Below are 15,337 nucleotides of genomic sequence, written 5' to 3'. Positions count from 1 at the left end.
GCCAGCAAAGGTAAACAATGACAATTCTAAGGTAAAGAGGGTCATTGTATAATGGCTATTTATATCACAAAACAGGTCTCATCAAATTCAAAATAATTGAAACCATACCTGTACTTTCTAAGACCACAGCAGAATAAAACTAGAAATCAATAACAAGAGAAACATTCAAAACTACATAAAGTCATGGAAATGAAATGATCTTCTGATGAATAATTATTGGGTCGAGAATGAAATGAAGAAGGAAATCAAAAAATTCTTTGAGCTGACTGCCAAAAAAGACATAAATTACCAGAATCCTTGGGACAGAGCTATAGCATTCCTCAGGGGAAAATTCATGGCCTTTAATACCTACATCAAAAAGACAGAAAGATCACAAATTAGCAACCTAGTGTCATACTTCAAGGAACTAGAAAGGGAAGAACAAACCAAACCCAAAGCTAGAAGAAGAAAAGAAATAATAAAAATCAGAGCACAACAAAATGAATTAGAGAACAACAAGAACAACAACAACAAAATACAAAGGATTAACAAAACAAAAAGCTGGTTCTTTGAAAAGACAAATGAAATCTATCTACAAATGAAATCTGTACCCATAATATAGAAATCATTTTTCTGAAATTAGAGGTAAGTTATCTTTTACTTATTCAAAGATCACTACTCATTTTTTTTTTTTTTTTACCTATTTATGGATCAGTATAATTAAAAGAAACAGCAGGGCAATGAAGATATGATCAAAACATTAGACTTGAGAGATGTAGAAACTGCCACATGAAGCAGCTGAGTGACTTGTTTGGAGTAAATTAGCTGGCTCCTGAATGAAACAAATAATTGAGGGAAAGACTGAGATACAGAAAATCCCGAGTTTATAAATAAATTTCAAAAGCGTGTTTGTAAGTTAGTTGTCTGACATTTGTTATATTTTTCCAATTAAAAAAAATTGATGTGACCTGATTGCTGAAATCTATTTTGTTACTCGAGAACAATACACCAAACAAACCAAAATTATCACGTGATACTTATAATTAACACCACACAAAGACAGGGCATTAAGATGAACTTTCATTTTAAATGCATAGGAAGAAAAAGTTTAGTTAGGAGAATAAAAGAGTTAATTAGATAAGCTGGTGAGATTGTGAAGATGACATTTGGATACTGATTAGATACATCCGAGGATGAATTACAGACACTTGTATTTAAATGTGCAAAAGTTTTCAGAATTAAAATAGAGTTATTTATGTTCAAAAATAAAACAAAACCTTGACAAGTGGCCTGGGAAGACCATGAAGGGTATGGTCTCATGCACAAATGCCTGATATCAAGAACTACCATAAAAGACTTTTGCAGAAACCACAACTTTGGACAATGGCCATCACAACCTTACACAAAAAAGTACTTTTGGGAAGACAACTGCCAGCCAACCTTGGACTAGTGCCACCTTTGTTATTGATCCCTCTACCAAGGATAATTATCTCAAAGTAATGAGGTAATTTTTCTCATTGTTCCTTTGAAAACCTTTATCTTCCTTTACCTGCACCAATACACACATGATTTACTATAACATACGTATTCCCACTGCAATATCCATTCCCATATAAATATCATTTTCTTTCTTATGTAAGTTGACAAGAGTTAGTAAAGAGACTTCTGGAATGGCTGTTATGTATATAACTCAGTATTTAAAACGCATCAGTTGCTCAAAAATCCATCAATTACATAACCGGTTCAAAGCAGAATCTTTATGTGGTAATCTCCCTTTAAGTACCTTCCACTTCAAGCATTTTAGAAAGTTCAATTCACACAGACACAAAAAGGTGCTTTTCCTTTTTTGGTTTTGTAGTTCACTTAACCAGATCACCCTTTCTCCCCTTCACTGTCTGATAAAAGATCCTCTCTCAATACCTAATTCAAATGCCACATCAATTTTCTTTCAGAGAGTCAATCAATCTTTTTTTAATCCCTTGGAAAAATAGCAACTATTTTTCTTCTGAAACCAATTGCATTTTGATTGCATTTAATGTATTTTCGCCATGAATTATGGTCTGTCTCTCATTCTAGTGTCTGTAAACGGTCTTTATCTGTAATATTAAAGTGCAAACTCTTAGGTATGGTTCTTCCACAGGTGCTCAATAGTTGTCAGATACAATTAAATTATACCAATCCAGGTTTCTGTTAAAGTCTTTTTAGAAATGCCTCAGACCACCTTTTGCAGAATAGTGTTCCATTCATTCCCGTTTCCTAGTGATACAGGTCGAGTGGCGGCCCAGCCAGCTTGGCTGACCAAGGCGGGAGGACCCACTGCCTCCCCTTAGCAGTGTTGGTATGGCGGCAGGTGGCAGAGGAACCAGCGGGCTGGAGCGTAGGCAAGGAGGGGGAGCCTCCGTCCCCCCACCAGAAGCTCCAGTAGCCAAAGGGACGGGAAAACTTCTGGCGAGACCCTGGCACCTTGGTGTCTCCTTCCCTTTACACTTACGACTAAATAGGAACCCCCATTTCCTATGCCTAGGTCAATTTCATGTAAGTTTCCTAGGTCTCAATTCCACATTAGACTATGTCCATTCATTAATACATTCATTCACCTTGCCCCAAGGGAAGGGACTGTGTCCATTCATTAGTACATTCATTCACCTTGCCCCAGCCGAAGGGACTGTGTACATTTATTTCCTGGCCTCATATAGAAGGAACCCATGCACCTATATATACCCCTAGATGGAGAGAAAAACAGAAAGAGCTTTTCTCTCCTTACTGGGAACTTTAGTGTTTTTGTATTCTTTTTCTGTAAATGAATTCTGTCTTGCCACTGATCTGTGGTCCCTGGATTTATTCTTCAAATCACCGAGACCAAGAACCTGAAAGTCAGGTATCAGATTTGGCGAGCCAGCCAGGAGAGAAGTCGAAATTCCGGTATCCCTAGCACTCCTTTCCTTTCTTTACAGCACACATCACATAATAGAGGCACATTAAAAATCTATTTATGGTCTGAAGACAGCCCTGTCTTCAATGCTTTTTCACTTTCTGCCTGTCACCAATAGTAGCTCCTTTGATATGGCCTAGCAGGAGTCCTCAAACCTTTTAAACAGGGGGCCAGTTCACTGTCCCTCAGACTGTTGGAGGGCCGGACTGCGGGCAGGATGAGTCAGCTGCTAAGCAGGAGGGCTGTCTGTGGATGCATGGGCCTGAGGAAGATGCCCCAGGAGAAGCGCAGAGGCCACGAAGAGACACCGGGCTGGTGGAGGGGAGGCTCTCAGAAGAAAGGCAACCAGACACAAGCACCTGGAGGGCAGGGTGTGTGTGTGTGTGGGGGGGGGGGGCAAGCTCCACATGCTTTGCGATTTTGTCTCCCTTTCTAGAGAACAACTGCTCCGCTATGACTTTGTCAGAGTCAGATTGAGCATGTGGTTCACATGTGAAAGCAAATCAGAACTTCTATCCAAAGAACCACATTTGTTCTCTGTTTAATTTATTCTTTCTCGTTCTCAAAGAAGACTAGATCTTTATCTCGTCTCTTGACTCTCCACAGCACTTCGCATTTCTCATCCTAAAATATGTGTCGGGAACACCACATCTAGTGTAGAAAGCTTTTGTCCTCTCGTCTTATCTTGTCGCCCCGGTTCTGACGCCTCTCTTCTGCCACACCAGTAAGGCTGAGAAGGGCACCATCTTTCTTCTGTTTCTTTTTCCAGCATATTCCTGCTACAATACCCTGTAGACTCTTCTCTCTCATTTTATGTTGAACCTATATAGGCCATCGTTTAAACTTAAGTCAAATATTAAGTCTCAGCTACTGGGGAGGCTGAGGCAGGAGGACAGCGTAAACCTAGAAGTTTGAGGTGAGCTATGACTGACGTCATTAAACTCCAGCTGGAGCGACCAGTTTGGAGAGAGACCCTGTCTCCAAACGAAACAAAACAAAAAAATTAAACTGGAGCAAAGGCTTTGAAGTACTACTCCTACTCGGCTCGTCTATAAATTTAAGAGGGGGGCCATCTAGGAAGCAATCACTGACTCTTAAAAAGAAACACCGAGATACAAAACCAATTTGGGAAGTGATCCCCAAAGCTTCACGCTTTTTTAATACCACGCTCAGAGACGCTCTGCGCTTGGCTGAAACGACTTTCTTTTGCCTCCCAAAGACGCCCACTCACTGACACAGCAAAGTCGGGGCCGGCTGGGCCAAGCGCGGCCACACCCGAGTCCTGGACAGCTCCCCAGCCCTTCCCGCCGCGCGGAGAGGCGCCCCCTCCCGGTCCCGACAGAGCTGCGGCCGCGCCCCACCCAGGCCCGCTGCGCCCACGGGACACCGGCGCGGCCACCAGACGCCTCGGAGGAGCCTCGCCCCACGCAGGCGCGCTGAGGCCGGGGCAGGGGCGGGCCGGGCCGGCGGGGCCCGGGCAGGGGCGGGCCGGGAGGAGCGGGGCCGGGGCGGGGCCGCTGGCGTTTCCGTTGCTTGGAGCAGTCGGGGTGCAGCTGCCTAGGTCCTTCTCTACCCGCATCCCTGCCTTTCCCTGCGCTCCGCCGCTCTGCGGGAGGTTCGGGCACTTGAGTCGCACAGTCTGGGTGAGTGGCCCCCCAACCTGGGAGAGGACTCCCTGCAGAGAGGGGAGCCGACTCGGGACTCTCTGAGCGCCCAGGTTTCTCCCCGGACTTGCACTATGGGCGGGGCCAGGGGCGGCGAGTGTCTCGCTTACGAGCGGTGTCTCCTTTCTTGCAGTCCTGCATCACCTTCCCCTGACCTGACAAGTCGCCATGGAACAGGTAAGGCCGTGCGTCCCGCGGCGGCGCTCCGATTTGCCCACAAGGTAAAGCAAGGATTGGGGACTTACAGAATTTGAAAGCCAAAAAGTTTAACTGTAAGCTGAATCTGCCTCCGCGAACTCTTGCACACCTTTGTAGTTCTCCCTTTCCTGTGGTCCCTCTTCCTCCCGCGGAGTGTCCCCGGAACGAGCCCCGCGCGCAGCTGCTGGTGACGTGGCGGGTTTTTGCGCACTCCCTTTTCTTGAGTGAATGTGTAAAAGTGGGCCTTTCCCCAAATCCAAAATCGCTAAAATTAGATCAGAGCAGGAACAGCTCATCGTGGTCATGTGAGCCCAAAGCATACTTTTTTTCCTCTTAGTTTCCTTTCTTTTTCTTTTTTTTTCCTGCAAAGTTTCCTGTATTTTCATATTGTGATTGAGCTTTGGCTTTTTCCAGTTGCTCAGCCCAGTTTTACTGAAAGGAACTGTTGGTCATAGGCTCCGATTTTTTTCATGCAAAAGATTAACACAGCAGAGCTGTTTTTCTTAAGCAAAGAACTTGTAGAGTTCGGAATTGAATTTGCCTTGGGACTGTTTCAGAAGTCGGTTGGCGAATATGAGCTTTTTTTGACTGCTATTATTTCTCAAAAATGTAGGAAAGAGAAAATTGTTGAATATATATAGCAGTCTTTAAAAACTCATGGTATTACACAGTCTTTTGTAAATAAGATAATTACCCCCCAAACTAATTTCTCAGATCTTGCCAATCTTCTTGGCTTGTCGAAGTCCAGATAGTTTTTAAAACAAGTGTTTTAACTGCTCAACAATGGTGTCCCTTAGTTGTAGTTCACTTTTCATCAGATTGACTTATCAATCTTGATAAGGTTTCAGGGTCCTTTCCAAGTGAAAATGGGAGGATTAAGATGAGTTAGTAGCTTTATTAAATTTATACAGTGCTCCCATTCTTCCTCTTTTGCACTTAGTTACATGTAACGATAAACCAATTCTTATATTACTTCAAGTGGAAAGTTTAGGTTCTCTGTGCAAAGGATAGTTTTATGTGGAATTAATTTCCTTTATCTGAGGAATTTTTTCCCTATCTTGATATGCTGGTGTGGTGATGTACATGAGGATTTAGCAAGCATCAAAAAATAATTCCCTTTATCCTTGCTCATTTGGCTGTTTTTTGAATCTCTTTTGTAAGTTTCCCAGTGATGTCAGCCAATTCTTTCCATTATGTAGACTCTTTACCCAAGATATTATAAATGAACACATTTTCCAATTGTAGACATTAATTTTGATAATTTCAAAGAATGCTAATAGTATAGAGGCCATTATATATAAAACCTAGGAGACCAGTGGCTTGCATTATAAAATTATGTGTGTGATCTCTATCACAGTATAACGCTAAGACTGTTTGCTATCAAAACCACAGTTTTTTAATTCATGGTAAAGTTGTAAGTGCCGTTAGAAAAAGATACAGAGTGTTGAATCTTGCTGTAGCTTTATAGTTATCCTTGGAAACCATGGCAGTAAAACAGTTTGTTAAAATATTTAGGATTAAAGCCAGACATGGTGGTGTATACTTGTAGCCCCAGCTACTGGGGAGGCTGAGATGGGAGGATCCCTTGAACCCCAGAGTTTGAGGTTGAGGCTTGACTGAGCAGCATAGCATAACTCTGTCTCTAAAAAACCTAAAAACCAAAAAAGTGCATTGGCTTGTACTCTTCCATTGAAAAATATCAAGAGTTGACTGTATTTCACAGATGAATAATCCACTTAATACATTTTAATTCAATTTAAGGTTTTCATAGCTCTTATTTCTAAGATAACCAACCTTTGAAATTTAGATTTTGGACAATCTGAACTTAATTTTATTTATAATGTTGTTTATAAAGAGTTATTTGGGGCCAACCCTGGTGGCTCACACATTTAATCCTAGCACTCTGGGGGGCTGAGGCAGGTGGATTGCCTGAGCTCACAGGTTTGAGACCAGCCTGAGCTAGAGTGAGACCTCTGTCTCTAAAAATAGCTGGGCATTGTGGCGGGCACCTGTAGTCCCACCTACTTGGGAGGCTGAGGCAAGAGAATCACTTGAGCCCTAGAGTTTGAGGTTGCTGTGAGCTATGATGCCATGGTATTCTACTGAGGGTGACAAAGTAAGACTCTTGTCTCAAAAAAAAAAAAAATTAAGAAAAAGTTATTTGGAGCAGTAGAAATGTCATGAAGGCAAGACTAAGCTACATAATTGATCTCTAGAAACTTCATGAACATTACAGCATCACAGTTAGTTCTATGATATATATTTAAAGATTCTTTTTGTTTTTATGAGACTGAGTCTCAAGTAGTAGACTGGGTAGATTGCTGTGGCATCATAGCTCACAGGAACCTCCAACTTGGGCTCAAGTGATCTTCTTGCCTCAGTTTTTCTATTTTTAGTGGAGATGGGGTCTCACTCTTGCTCAGGCTGGTCTCAAACTCGTGAGCTCAAGCAATCCACCTGCCTTGGCCTCCCAGAGGGCTAGAATTACAGGTGTGAGCCACTGTGCCCGGCCTCTACAATATGTATTTAAACTGTATAAGATTTAATCAGAAGCTTTCTGTGTTGATTTGAAATTGTTGCACTGTAATAATTTACAAAGGCCCTGCAGAGCAAGCAAATCATTGTAAAGAAGTAAATTTGCGACGAGGCTCACTGATGGCATCTTTTCATGCCATTCACTTTTAAAGTCAAGTCTCTCTGTGGCTAATGGTTCACTCTTGGGATCTTAGATTAGAGTAACCTGTGTACACATGGCCTAAGCTGCTCTAGGTTAGTCTTTCAGTTCCTGATCCCTTTGATTCTTTTTTTTTTTTTTTTTTCCTTTCTCCTTTGATTCTTGTCTTGGTTTTGGATACTGAAAAAGAACTAGATCCAAAACTGCTTGGCTGCTTTGTGAGCCAGTGAGCAATTCACTGGCATTCAGGAAATCCTAATTCCCTTATCTAGTATTCCGTGCACCTTGGAAGACCTACATAGGTGTTCAAGATAGTTAGAGTTGGGTAGTCTGTGGTTTTCCTTTTTTAATGACTTAGAAGTTCAAAATAGTAGAAACATAACATTGTTTTTACATCATAGATTTATTTCTGAAATAAAATGTATTCATATTACCTTTATACTATTCTAAAATTTCTCAAATATATCAGTTTTTAAAAAAAAATCTAGTGCTCCTAAGACCTTTACTTTGAGTATATTTTTAGATCCAATCTTTGAATTTAGTAGTTTGCATAATATATAAACATATAAACAATCGACTAATAGGGCTGTATATGCCTATTAACTTTATTTCTTTGGAATCTAGTTCTTAACTGTTTTGTTCCTTTTCCTTTTGTGTATGCACTCATGAATGTATGAAGATTTGGCATTCCCACTTATGCCAGGTCTTGTTAGACGTGAAATGTACAATGGGAAATAGAAGTAAGATTTATGGATATAATAGATGCATTGCCAAGTCTTTTATGTACATTATTTAGTCCTCATAATACAGTTTTGGAAATAAGTACTACTATTTCTCTTTCACAGAAGAGGAAATTGAGGTTACTTAGCTGGCATTAGTTGCATAGGATAAAGGAAGGAAGCCATGTACATACAGACGGCAACAAGAAGAAATATAAATGCTTAGGGGTGCAGATGAGTTTGGCGTGACCAGGAACTGCAGGTAGTATGATATTCCTGGAGTGAACCTGCCGTAAAGTGGGGAAATGGAGCCTTGTCTTTGAAAGGGATGCCAGGTGGGTAGATAGGAGCTAGAGCTAAAGCGTATCAACCATTTTGTAGGTAATCACAAACTATTAGTTTCAAGTTGGGATGGGCCATGGTAAGATTTGTATTTGACAAAGATCTCCCTGGTACCAATGTGATGGCTGCATTTCTGAAGGTTGCAGGGGATAATGGAGTAGGATTGGGGGCAGTGAGAGGGATATTAGAAGATGACTTAGGAATCTGTTGCATAATACCTATGGGACTTGAAAGGGCTTAATTTAGGTACTGGCTGAGACTTTGATAGGCAGGGCCTGTGAGAAAGAGTGGGCAAATCTGATGCATGAGTGGGTTGGTGATGGCTGGCAAAGGGTCAGGTGAAGGTCAGGATGACTGACTTGCTCGACCATGGTTGATTGTGTTCCCTTTGAGAAAAAATTGCAGGTTTGAGGTGGCAGAGAGAGAGAGTAGTGAATTTTTTGAATTTGAGTTCCTTATAAAACATTTAGGAGGCATTATCTAATAAGAGTAGGGTAGATATAATCTCTGAATGCTCTTTCATCTCTGTAGGTTCATTTGTTTATATATTATTTATCTCTTCTTACAACTAAAAAGAATTTGAAGCTAACTTATTTCCTACCTTTGCTTATTACAGCCACATTCATTAGATTGGTGCCCCTTGTTTAGACATAAAAGGAAAGACAAGGTGGTGAATCTGTGTAGACTCTCTAATCTGTGTAGAATCTGTGAGAAACTTGATGGATTCTGAAGCGCTGGTGTGAATGAATTGGCTAGAGATCCAGCTTTCAAGTGTTATTCATAGGTGGCCGGTTGAACAATTAAGTAAAATCGCACACTGTCCCCTGAACTCTGACATGAACTCATGGGAGGCTAACGCCACTTGGCCACTTTACCTCAGGGCATCCCTGCCATTCTTGGGCAACCCTGCCATTCTTGGGCAACTTCTAAGAGCACACAATTTAACTTTCCATTTTATTGGTATTTGCCAAGGGAAGACATTCTCATACTGGCTGGGAGATTTATTTATCTATTTTATTAAATCATAACTGTGTACATTAATAAAATTATGGGGTACAATGTGCTGGTTTTATATACAATTTGAAAATACTTTCATGAAACTGGTAACATAGCCTTTGTTGCATTTTCTTAGTTATTGTGCTAAGACATTTATATTCTACCCTTAGTAGATTTAACATGTCCCCTTGTAAAATGCACCACAGGTGTGGTCCCACCAATTACCCTCCCTCCATCCATCCTCCCTCTTCCCCTCCCCCTCCTCTTTCTCCTTCATCTTGGGCTTTAGTTGGGTTATAGCATTCATATGGCAGTGTGGTATTTATAAATTGGTTTCATAGTAGGGCTGAGTACCTTGGATACTTTTTCTTCCATTCTTGAGATAACTTTGCTAAGAAGAATATGTTCCAGCTCCATCCATGTAAACATAAAACAGGTAAAGTTTCCATCTTTTTTAAGGCTGCATAATACTCCATGGTGTACCTATACCACAATTTATTAACCCATTAGTGGGTCGATGGGCACTTGGGCTTCTTCCACAACTTAGCAATTATGAATTGGGCTGTAATAAACATTCTGGTACAAATATCTTTGTTATAAAGTGATTTTTGGTCTTCTGGATATATATCTAAGATTAGCCCACATCACAAAATCCCCAAACCATAGATGTTGGCGTGGATGTGGAGAAAAGGGAACACTTCTGCACTGCTGGTAGGAATGCAAACTAATATGTTCTTTTTGGAAAGATGTTTGGAGATCACTTAGGGATCTAAAAATAGACTCAGATGGGAGATTTAAAGAAGCACATGACATTAAATATCCAGTATTAAAAAAATACACAACACAGATTTTAATCATATTTACAAATCTTTACTTTGTTATCAAAAACCATCACTGTAAAATAGTTTAAATTACTTAAGTTACATAAACTATTTTACAGTGATGCCTGTTTTCCCTTAACACTTGATTTTAAGAAATAGGTTACAGATAGTAAAATAGACAAAATGGGAAAAAGCAAAAACATGTAAGAAAGAGGACAGAAGGGAAAGGAATTTTTGTGAAAACAAGCAATGGGCTAATTTTGAGTTTAAAGCTTTGGACTTGTCTTTTCTGATGGGATTAGAGCAAGAGGGAGGCTTGGGGATTGAGAGTTTATCATTGATTCCTGATGTGCTTGTACCCCTTAGTCCTCTTGGAGTTTCTGTTTTTTTCCTTGATGTTTATTTTACTGTGCACCTCAAAGTACATCACCTCACGCTGACTTTTCACTCTTTTCTTGCTTATCTCATTTCTTTCTTAGAACAATGTTTGTAAAAACATTTTTTTTTTCTCATTAGTGGGATCCATTTTCCCGGGAAATATTAATGGGCCTCTCCTGGGTACAGCAGGTGAACCCTGAAGTGCTCTGATTGGAGTGGGGAGAGTTTTGCCATCTCCCCACTTTTCTGGGTGGCTGCTGAGCCCTTTGGAAGCCTGATCTTCTGAAGAATGACACTCAATCAGGGACTAGCGGCTTGGCACTTGGCCAGCACTAGTGGTTTGCTTTATGGTCTCTGGCTCTGAGTTAGATTACGTGGAGTGGTGGGTGTTTGATGAAATATTGGTTATGTAGAACTGGAAGACAAACTTAAGAGATTTGGTGATTGCTGGGAAAGGGTCAGGCGAAGGTCAGGATGACTGACTTGCTTAAGAGAGCTTAGTGCGCTGTTGTACCTTTGGGAAAGCTTTATTTAAAATGTTCCAGGCAGGTGAATATTTTCTCATCTTTAAACTTGAAATTGGTATTGTGTGTTATTCCTCTGTGTCTAAGTTTTATGTCTAGGAAAGCAACCCTTTACTTGATTTTGGGTTAATTTTATGTATTTTATTTTGCCATACCTAGTCTTTGCAGGTAAAGAACTTTTTCATTTAGAGGAAACAAAAAAGCCAACAAAATTATAGAGCTCAAGAATGGATATTTTTGACAGTGAGAGTTAAAAGAGTGAATTATATGTTTTTGTCAAGAATTGTCTAAGAATATATAGTGATTTTCTTGGTAAGGCATTGGTGGCAGGAGGTAAAGGAAAGTGAGGCTAAACTGAGGATGGTGACGGGAGGGCCCTGCTTAGAGTGGGCATCAGCCTGTGTAGAGCCCAGGGACTCCAGGGAACAGGGGAAGCCCTCTCCTGTGAGTCATGGAAAGCCACATTTGCAGACAGTTTTGTGTGGGGTTTGGGCAGGATGTCCAAACAAGGGTGCTGCCCTTATGACTCATGTCCGTGATTCACATCTGGTTCCTTAATTCCACTACATGGCTTTGCTAACTTTGACTGATGATTCGGATTGTAAGGAATGTAGCAAAGTTGTTTCACAGTTTCTAGAAAGCTCTGAAAAATATGACTGGCAGTGACTTCTTCCTTCATTGCTAGTAGCTGAGATTTTTGAGGATGCTTTTCTTCCTTTCATCGTGTACCTAATTTCCTTCAGTCTTTGGGGTCAGTTTTTTTGCTTCTTTGAGGCGTATTCCTCCCATCTCTTCTGTTTTTAATCTCTCCCCTATTTTCACCTCTCTCTCTGTTTCTTTATCTCCTACAAACTGGATCAAGTCTCTTCTTCTTTTAAAATGTTTCGAGGCTGAGGCTGTGGCACCCCAGCCTGGGGCAGCAGAGTGAGACTCTGTCTCAAAAAAAAAAAAAAAAGTGTGTTTTTACAAGGTGTTATTTGTAAAATGGGGAGTCATCCAAATGTTCTGTCTCTCAGTTAATTCCTGGGTGTCCTATAGTCAGTCTTTTTATCACCACTAGACTTTCCATGTGCCCAGTCTAGGGGACCCTTTTGGGCTCACTCAGCTTCCCTGTGGCATTGGGCAGTGCTGCTTCTCCGTTCCTCTAGGAATGTTTGTCTCCTTAGGCGTCCATGCCGTCACCCTCTGTGGACTTTATTCTTGCCTTGGGGCTTTGCACAGTGTATTTGATGTGTATGAGCCCAGGGCTACAGTCCCACAGCTTTCGTTCAAGTTCCAGCTCTGCCACTTGCTTGTTCCTGGTCACCTGTTGACTTGCCAACCTTTCTAAGTGCGTATGTTTCTTCTGCAAAATGATGTGTCTTAGTTCATTTTCTGTTGCTTATAACAGGATACTTGAACTGTATAAAGTAAAGGAAGTTATTTTATGGAGTCAGGGGGACTGGAAGTCCAATGCTGAGAGCTGCATCTGCTGATGGCCTTCTTGCTGGTGGGGGCCTTTTGCAGAGTTCTGAGGCCATTCAAGGTGGCACTTGGTGAGGGGAGAATTGTTGAGTGTGCTAGTTCAAGTCTCTTCTTTTCTTACAAAGCCACTAGTCCCATTCCCATGATAGCCCATTCATCCATTAATCTGTAATAGTTATCCATTCATGAGGGTCCCTCATGACACAATCACCTGTTGTTACAGGACCCTCCTTTCAAACTACCAGATTGGGGATTAAGTGTCAGCGTGAGGTTCAGAGGAGACAAATACTCTAACCATAGTATGGGGGTTTATTAGAAGATCCATGCGAAGCCCTGAGCACAGTGCCTGTCATTGCTGCACTCAGCGGATAGCTGCCATTCTGACTGTTGAATACCTTCCCTTCCATCTTCTCTGGCTCTTCTTCCCACCACTGTGTCAGTAACTCACAGTCCCACTTCTCTTCTGGTCTACCTACTATGGGGAAATGTAAAACCAGCCATCTTGTTCATCCAAAAATCAGAATCATCTTCAATAGTTCCTTCCTACCCTGGCTCTTGGTTCTGTTTGTCTTTCCTTTCCGTTGCTGTTGCTTCTGCCTTGATCAGATTTTCTTTACCTTCTTTTATGTTAGTTTGAAACAGTCTTCCTGTGCCCACTCCACAGTCCATTCCGTCGTCTCCACTGCTGCCAGCCTTGTCATTACTGCACAGTTGACACTGTTCTTCCCTGTGCCAGTCTCAGCTAATGGCTTCTTGTTGCCCAGAGGATGAAGTCTGCTCTCTGAAGCTTGGCTTTTGTGCCTCACCTCTCCCCTCAGTGTGACCTTCTCCCGGGTTGGTTTTTCTATTCAATTTCACTGCTTGTTCCACTTTGGTGACCCTTTATCCTAAGTATCAGATTGTTTTGTTCCTCCATGCTATAAAATACTCTTTGGAAATTCTCTGCTTTCCTAAACCAGCCTGGCATATTCACAGGCAACCTTCAAGATGTTTTTTTAGAATTTTCTCCCTATTTCTTCTCTTTCTACCCTTCCGAACTCAGTTCCCCTTTATGTGCTCACATGGTACAACCTTGGCATACGTACTCTGCTGCATTTGATTAGTTTATATGCCTATTACTTTCTACTTGACTTTTATTAAATACTTTGCCCAGGGAAGGTATTCAAAAATGGTTGTCAAATGAATAAATAGGGAAAATTCAAGGGCAGCCAGACCTAAGTTCTCACATTAAGAGAGATTGTGGTATTTATTCATTTATACATTGATGTTGATGGTGTCTTTGTAATTCTTTAAATAAAAACTGCAGTTTGATTTCTCTCAGATCTTTCCTAACCTGTGCTAATTTTGGAAGATTATCTTCTCAAATCTTATCCATTTCTCTCCTAGCCTATAGCTCTTCTAAATTATGTTAAATCATATGAAATTGCCAATATTCAACCATTCAAGGACTGAAGCTCCGTAACTAATGGATGGGGATTTATTGGTCTTTATTCATCTGTGCTCCTTAGTCAAGTGGAAGTGGAGACTAGCCTGGCTGTGGGTAGATTTCCCACTTGGTGGAATGAACAGCTCTGGCTTAGTTTCATGACCTTTCCGTGACACAGTGGGAGGGAGGTCCTCCCTCACTCTTTTCCTAGTTGGCCCTTTGTTTGGCGTAGGAACTGGGAAATGAAAATTGCTACTGGTAAACAATCTGGGGCTGAGATATAACCTCAAGAACACCTATTCTTCTCAGAGCTTGTGTCCTTTTGGCCTTATGATCATAACACTTGATCTCGGGAGTTCAGGTCAAGGGGAAAATCGTGAGGTCAAATTTTCCAGTAAGTTTTCTCATCACCAACTTTGTTCATAGGAGAGAGCAATGTGTCTTCCCTTCTTAATAAGAGGAAGGACTTCTGTTAAAGAAAAAATTCTGACAGCAAGGAAAACTTTATTCAAAAATCTTGCAGTACAGGTCATGACTCACAATAGGGGAGAGAGATCAGGTTCAATTCCGAATACAGGGAAGACAACTGGTGATTTACAGTGAATAAGTAGAGTGAGGAGGTCAGTGGATGGACAATTTCTAAGAGGAGACATCAAGTTAGGGAATTTCTCACTAAGTTGACTTAACAGGATTCTTGCTGAAAATAGGCTAAGATGATCAGATGTCAAGGATTGGGAGGGGTTGAGGAAATTGATCAGATATGGAGAGTACTTCAGTTCATTAGAGCAGCTATAACAGATTACTATAGACTAGGTGACTTATAAACATCAGAAATTTATTTCTCACATTCTGGAGGCTGCAAGGCCAAGATCAAGGTACCAGCACAGTCAAATTCTTTCAGCTTCTCTCCTGGGTTGTAGACTACTGCCTTCCTGCATCCTCACAGAGCAGAGAGCAGAGAGAAACAAGTGCTCTTGGGACTCTTACAAGGAGTCTAAATTCATCATGAGGGCTCTGCTCTCATGACTACGTCTAATCCTAATTATCTCCCAAAGGTCCTATCTCCTGATGCATCACATTGTGGTGCAGGGTTTCAACACAGGATTTCAAGGGGCCTAAGGACAAGGCCTAATTGAGAAGAGGGCTCAGAGGAGCCTGTTCAAAGTTTTGTCAAGAAGAGTCTTTGTTGCTGTCTCCTGCCTTTTTTTTTTTTTTTTTTT

General features: G+C 41.3%; 1 protein-coding gene across 1 annotated transcript in view; it reads left to right on the top strand.

Moving 5' to 3' along the window:
- Positions 1 to 4,423: 4,423 nt before the first annotated feature.
- The window catches only part of ANXA5 (annexin A5), a 29,868-nt gene continuing 18,954 nt past the window's right edge, over positions 4,424 to 15,337 (top strand). The window contains exons 1-2 of the mRNA XM_003795545.3: positions 4,424 to 4,554; positions 4,709 to 4,752. Of these exons, the coding sequence (XP_003795593.1) occupies positions 4,744 to 4,752 (9 nt within the window). The 5' untranslated portion in view covers positions 4,424 to 4,554; positions 4,709 to 4,743. The remainder of the gene's footprint in view (positions 4,555 to 4,708; positions 4,753 to 15,337) is intronic.

Source organism: Otolemur garnettii, unplaced genomic scaffold (assembly GCF_000181295.1).
Source record: "Otolemur garnettii isolate 467f Iridium unplaced genomic scaffold, OtoGar3 scaffold00093, whole genome shotgun sequence".
Taxonomy (NCBI): domain Eukaryota; kingdom Metazoa; phylum Chordata; class Mammalia; order Primates; family Galagidae; genus Otolemur; species Otolemur garnettii.
The sequence above is the reverse complement of the archived record's forward strand: the minus strand, read 5'-3'. Positions and strand labels throughout refer to the sequence as shown.